The sequence below is a fragment of the Nelumbo lutea genome, chromosome 4 (genome assembly GCF_056320005.1).
Source record: "Nelumbo lutea isolate HS-2025 chromosome 4, American lotus-T2T, whole genome shotgun sequence".
Taxonomy (NCBI): domain Eukaryota; kingdom Viridiplantae; phylum Streptophyta; class Magnoliopsida; order Proteales; family Nelumbonaceae; genus Nelumbo; species Nelumbo lutea.
The window spans coordinates 99027282-99034326 of NC_142687.1; the positions used below are offsets into that span (position 1 = coordinate 99027282).

Here is a 7045-nt window from a genome sequence, read left to right on the forward strand (position 1 = left end):
CTGGCAATGGATGCACCATAGTTTGCCTTTATCTTCCACCCTTTTTTGAAGGTCCCCCTTCTTAAAATTTTCCCCCACCTGTAGTAACATTCCCTTTTGCTACCAACACAACTGCATCCCCTCCGAAACTATTCATTAAATTTCTTCTACTTTCTTTCGATTGTACTAATGCATAAACCTCCTAGACAGATGAAAGATCCTTGCTACCTAGGATCTGGACTCTGATGGATTCATACACTAGATTCAAGCCATGGAGAAATGCAAACACTCTTTATTGGGAAAGAAGCTTCTTGTATGCTTTTGCATCTTCATCATACTTCCAGTCTACACTCTGATAGTGATCTAACTCCTTCCAGATGGATGTCAAATCTGAATAGTACGTAGAAAGGTTCCTCTCCCCCTGTTTACAAGTGGATGATTCTGCCTGTAACTGATATATTTTTACATAGTGATGTAATTCAGAATAAGTCGATTTTGCTTACTCCAAATTTTCATAAGCTATTTCAGCCCAAATAAAGTTCCTTCTCACCTAAGATTGCATAAACACCAAAAGCCAGGACATAACCATGTAGTTTTCCTAGTTCAATCTATCATACTTAGCACTCCCAAAATTCGGTTCTTTAATTTTCCCATTTATATACCCTATCTTTCCCCTTGAAGTAATATATAACTTGATCTCCCTCAATCATTTTAAATAATTCACACCATCCAAGGGTATAGCAACCATAAGAAAGGATAAATCTATACCCCCACTTATTCTGTTCTACATTGAAGAGACTCTAGATGTGATAGAGTCTTCACCACTCATAATCACAACTTCAAGTTACACTCCAAGTGAACAAAAAAGACACGAAAAAGAAACAACCGAACACCCCAATAAAACTCTTTGCACCAGGGAATTAGAGACAACCACTCCCCTCCTTTCCCCCCTTTTAAATCTCAGTTTTTCAAACAAAAATCAGTTGTTACAGAAGGTTGTTGTCGCAGCATATAAAGGTCATCATCGACCTACAATCTGTTACAAGGATCAACCAATCCCACAAAAAAGGAAAGAAAATGATGCTGCTCACCTCACATTAACTAACTAAACCTATTACAAGTTCTGTTTTGGCACACGACCAAAAATAAATAAAAAAAAAGGAGAAAGGGAGAGAGTACTTTAGTCCGATCTGAATATGGATTTGGATCTTCAATAAATCTCATTGTAATTGGTGAAGGAAGAAAACATAAAAGGTTTTCTCGATCTCTTCTTTCAGATCTAATAGTCTCGCTCTGATACCATGTTATCCAGAAGAGAAGGAAGAAAGGAAGAGAAAAGAGAAAAGAGAAAAGAAAGAAAGAGATTTGGAGTCACAAAAGATATGCTGGCGACACCAACTTTTTATTATTTATACTAAGGCGACAACTTAAAATGAAAAGTGCTGAAAGTACCAAGGTACCCTTGCAATACTAAACTTGCACAATAATAACCTTTCAACAATATATATATATATATATATATATGCCATGGTAAATAAAGTATATTATGATGTGGTGCTATAACTTTTAGTTATGCTTTATTTCTACTATTGGGTGCATACTTAAATGTGGATTCATGGTATAAAGGCTTTATTATATTAAGTTCATAGGTTGAAAAAAAAATTATTTAATTCAAATTTCCTTGAGAATGGCACCTAGTAGTATGTTCTGATTATCCTAATAGCATAAAGTTAGTAGATTTTAACCTTTTCATCTATAGTTACCGTGTAGTAGAATCCTATCATATAATGTCCTAAAAGAGCAAAGGGTCATAATGATCATGCCAAACCCTATATTGCTCAATACTCATCAACAAAAAACCCCATATTTCTCAATCATATATCCCACTAGATTGATGACTACTCATATGAAGACACTTGAAACTCTTCCCATAAACCATGTTGACTTGACCAAGGACTTTTTTGTTATATCAAATTCAATTGCATAGAACATTTTCTCTCCATGGAAACTGATAAGTCCCATGTTGTGCATTCACATACCTCCATATATAATTCACTATATGACATATGCAAGCCTCATGCCCTTGACTATGGCATAAGTATTTACATTGTCAAACTATGAAGGCTAATGCACAAAGTATCAATGGTAACTAAGGTCTAAGGGTTATCTACACAACTGTGATGATAGAATCAATTAGTGACAAAACTCTATGTAACTGTGGATCATGCTTACTGAACTTGTCTTCATAACAAGCACCCAGATATTTGTTTGTCTCCACAAGTGACTTGAGATTCATCACCCTTTAAAACAAGTGACAAAACTCTATGTAACTGTGGATCATGCTTACTGAACTTGTCTTCATAACAAGCACCCAGATATTTGTTTGTCTCCACAAGTGACTTGAGATTCATCACCCTTTAAAACAAGTATAATATATGTCAATCTATTTGAATCATTAAAGGCGCCCGTCTTTATGATCCTCCAACCAAAAACTATTCAAGTATCTTGTACCAAGATCAACATATCTCAAATTCTATACATGATCTTGACATAGATGCTTTGGACTATTCATGTAAAATGCAAAATTGCCATTTTGTTAATAAATGTGAATAATAAAAAATGCCCCTTCTATAGTGATACACCATTGGTTTTAGGGCATATGACTAACAACACATGCAAGGTGATCTTTCTTAGGGCTGCAAACAAATCAGAATCCATTCATATTCAAATTCAAATCAATTGTTATCCTTGGGTTCAGATCAAACTTGAATTGGATTTGGATATCATATACCATTAACTAAAATAAAAATTATCAAAATATTATACATTCTGATAAAATGAAATAGAAAACCTTGTTATTGTACATTAATAGAATGACTTAAATTTAACTTCTATGAGACTAGAACCCATGACTCTAGTAAGCATATAAAGTTCAAGCTAAATTTTACTAATACATTATTTTTATGCATGCCTATATGTTCATGTATGGCATGTATATCCGAAGGAGTAGGGGCCCAAATCCTACTGTCCAGTCTAGAGGGATATTGATACAAAAAATAAATAAAATGTATGGCATGTATATTGGAGAAGACGCATATCCTATCCAATTACACACGAATGGAATTTAGATTGCCTTGAAACTGCTAAACGACCCTTCAAGCAAAGTGTAAGGTAATGTATTAAGAATAACCAGAAAAAAAAAATACAAACCAACACAACCAGGAGATGTGTAGCCCGAGACCATATATCAATTTGTTGTACTTACAAAAAGAGTATCATGACCAAAAAAAACTAAGGTATATTCCTAAACAAACTGTAAGCTGCCAAGTAGGCCTAGGAGTATATTCTTCCCCATAGAGATTTTTAAAAGTCTTCCTCTTTCTTTCAAAAATTGTTCAATTTCTTGCCCCAGACAGTCCATATCGTCGCCAAAGGCAAGACTCCCCACACTAATTTCCCTTTCTTACTCAAACCAGATAAGTGCCAGCTTCTAACAGCATCCTCCATGGTTTCTGGGAAACACCATTGTACCCCAAACAGATCAAACAGCCTAGCATGGTGTCAGATAGAAACATGTCCAGTTGATTGTTATAGGCTTCACTTTTCAAAAAAAAAAACATTGTTATAAGCTTCTTGGCAAGGTAAAGTGCTGCCCAAAGAAATCCAGACGTGATTCATTCAATCACCTATGTGACTGAACTAAGGAGGTCAAAGGATAAATATAAGAACCCCGTAACTCTTATGTGATGATTAGTCTTCCTGCAGAAGAGAAGCTATCAACAACAAACCACAATCTGCTCAAGATAGTTTTGATGCCAATGAGGGACTGTCATTAACAATCTAAGTGTGGATGGTTCCACCAACAAATTACTAGAATAGAATAGATACACTCTAGGGTCCTTTGCTTGGTATAATGGTAAAATCTTGGGCTGACATGCATAACAACATTGGTTCAAGCCTGCGAGCAACCACTTTGTGCAGAAAACATGCCAAAGGTAAGTCTGTATCCAGTCCACCACCCCAAGGCCCCAGATAGCTGGGACCAACAATGGGTAATGGCTTTTTTAAAAGATAAATTCAGATGCTGCTCCTATAGACTCTCACATTAGAGATGGAATTGGTAAATAGAAACAAAATTTATATTACAGCCCAAGTTGGCCTACTCCAGGCTACCTCTATCAAAGAAACCAAAGCACAGGATTACTAATAGCAGCCGCCCTAGCTCAAGGGTTAAATCTGTAGCCTGTTTCCTGCTATCCAACTTAATGTGTACCATTGAATGCTCAACTCAGAATAGAACTCATATGATTAGCAATTACAACCCATACTAGAAGATATCCTAGCAATGAATAGGCTTATGATATTGATAAAAAAAGGCTTATGACCTTTTCAAACTGCACAAATGGGCATGTGCTCATAGGAGGCAAAATTTAGCTACCCACATTCTGACTTCTGGAAGCAAAATGACACATGAGCACAGTATGGCAGTTGGTAGAATACTTACCCCTAGGGATTGTAAATGCTTCAAGATCTAACTTATGTATAATTGCATGTGTTAAACTGTTAATATATGAAAATTATTTGCCAAGGTAAAAGAAAACAATGCTAGTCTTCCAAGAATCATCTAGCTCACAATATCTCTGTATAACTGTATTACAGTATACAATCAGTTATAGGATACTATTAGCATAAAATCAATATTAAAACTACCTATTTTAATGAACTTCTGATGAGATTTTGTGCATGTCATTTTTTCTTTTAAAAAAGGAAACTCATAAGATACGAAAGAAATTGTGGAGATGACAGGATAGAAGTGAACTAAGAATTATTCAGAAAGGTGCTTCAAATGGAAAAGAAGATAACCAAAACTAAGGAGAATGTAAAATTAAGCCCAGATGAGACTCAACCTGCTCTGGATCATGCAAGCCCATACTTGGTTCCTTATAAAATTTTCCATCTCTATAATCTCCTTATGGATTCATCCTTGGAATAGGGAAACCGAACAAGCACTCCCTCACTTAAGATCCCTTATAAAACCATAATATCTAATATCCAGAAAGGAAAGAACTCATACAGGTTAAATGGATCTATAATATAAGAATGAATTTGAATCTTCCTTTTATCAGCAATAACACCAATCAAGAGAGTTTTATTGATAGAATGAAGATACAAAACCGCTGCACCCAAAAGGAACAAACCTCAATCATATCTAGCAACCCATGGAATCAAATTTCTTTAAAAGAAAAGGGCCTCATACAATGTACTTTTTTTATACATAAAAATACATGAATCTTTTTAAATGTGTATTAGATTGCACATTTATGTATCCTTAGAGAATGTAAAATTAAGCCCAGATGAGATCATCCAACCTACTTTGGATCATGCAAGCCCATACTTGGTTGTTGGTTCCTCATAAATTTTTCCATCTCCATAATCTCCTCATTGAATCATCCTTGGAAGAGTGCAACTGAACAAGCATTCCCTCATTTAGGCTCCCTTATAAAACAATAACATATAATATCCAGAAAAGAAGGAACTCGTACCGGTTAAATGAATCTTGGTCTTATTTTATCAATAATAACAACAATAAAAAGAGCCTCATTGAGAATGAAAATATAAACCACTGCACCCTAAAAGAACAAATCTCAATCGAGTCTAGTAACCCATGGAATCAAATTTTCTTTAAAAGAAAAAGGTCTCACAGAACGTACTTTTTTATACATAAAGAATTGTATTTGCCATCAGCAGATAAACCGTTGAGTTCTTTACTCGTACTTTCATTATATTTAGTGGCTGTTATTCAACTAGAGAGAATTATGTGAAAGGAATTACCAAAGACAGTTCTTAAAAATACAGGTATGGTGAAAACCCTAAAAGGCTAAACTATAAAATATCGAGTAACACATAAGCATGAATACATGGTGGGAAATCCAAATGTCATTTTTTTTTTCTGCACCTCTTCTGCTTAGTAATTGGTTTCCTTTCACAAAAAACAAAAAAAAAAAAAGAAAAGAAAAGAAACTTTTAGAGAATTAGGGAAGAATTTAGTGCTCCTTCAATTGCCAAAGGGACCTGGTGGAGTGACCTTCTTTTCCTTTATCGTTGGCTGTGGTTCTGAAGAAAGAATCATAAGAAAACCTTTTTAATTAGGCTTGGGCAAGATATATTGAAACTTTCTATTAAAACAAAGCACAAAATACAACATGCTTGCGGTTTATCAGAGTGAAGCGTACTTGATATCAGAGCCTTTGGCCTGGTCTTGAACAAAATGCGTTGACGAATAATTCCGATGACTTCTAGCTCCACCCTGGATGAATTCGGATCAGAATCGATAGACTCCTCCGGATCGAAGGCTCTCTTTTTCCTCAGTACCAGTAATGGCTTCTTCAAGGGTACCTTCGACCCTGACAATTCGTGATACCCAACAGTGAAAGTGTACTTTTCCTGAAGAAGAAGAAAACGCCTTCAGCAGATTGCCCAAGAATTATATGATAAAAAGAAAAGAAAAACATATTATCATAAAAACCTCAGAGGATGGACGACAAAGGCATCCGATTTCGAGGTTCTGGAGACGATCTCGAAAGGAAGGTTGGGCTTCAACCGCACCCTGCAATTCAACTATTGCCCACTCTGGGCAGCTGTCTTCCCTGCAGCCGCATTTCACTTGAATCTGCATTCTTCAGAGAGAGAGAGAGAGAGAGAGAGAGAGAGAGAGAGAGAGAGAGAGAGGAGGGAAAATGGCGGTAAAGATCTGCTTCTCCCCGATAAATGAATGGGCTCGTTTCAAAATTCCAGCGCCATTTTTTGGGAGCACGACGTTCTTACACGTGTATATATTAAGGGTTTTTATGTCTTTTTGCACGAGGCGTTTGATAATTACACCATTTTCGGAATCACGTGTAAAAGTAATGGCGAGGGTAGATGTTTAGCCCGGCTTAATCGGGCTCGGATCTTCTGCCCACGTGTTGTTCCCGCATCTTATCCATAATAACTATAACTTTTTTTTTTTTTTTTTCCATAACGGAATATCTCCCTTACATTCCGTCGCTCGTGGGTATAGATGTGT

General features: G+C 36.0%; 1 protein-coding gene across 1 annotated transcript; it reads right to left on the reverse strand.

Moving 5' to 3' along the window:
- Positions 1 to 5713: 5713 nt before the first annotated feature.
- LOC148862147 (chromosome transmission fidelity-like protein) lies at positions 5714 to 6737 on the reverse strand. Its single transcript, XM_088986660.1, has 3 exons — positions 6506 to 6737; positions 6213 to 6423; positions 5714 to 6093 (listed from the first exon to the last, which is right to left on the reverse strand). The coding sequence occupies exons 1-3, from the start codon at positions 6653 to 6655 to the stop codon at positions 6035 to 6037; spliced, it is 420 nt and encodes a 139-aa protein (XP_088842786.1). The 5' UTR covers positions 6656 to 6737; the 3' UTR covers positions 5714 to 6034.
- Between the last annotated feature and the right edge of the window lie 308 nt (positions 6738 to 7045).

What these genes read in the sequence shown, in the direction of transcription:
- LOC148862147 (XM_088986660.1), bottom strand. Translation starts at nt 6,655, where the DNA reads ATGCAGATTCAAGTGAAATGCGGCTGCAGGGAAGACAGCTGCCCAGAG. An exon ending in TTTGTCGTCCATCCTCTGAG is followed by an intron (nt 6,424 to 6,505) that starts GTTTTTATGATA and finishes CTTCTTCTTCAG; the next exon opens with GAAAAGTACACTTTCACTGT. An exon ending in GCCAAAGGCTCTGATATCAA is followed by an intron (nt 6,094 to 6,212) that starts GTACGCTTCACT and finishes TTCTTTCTTCAG; the next exon opens with AACCACAGCCAACGATAAAG.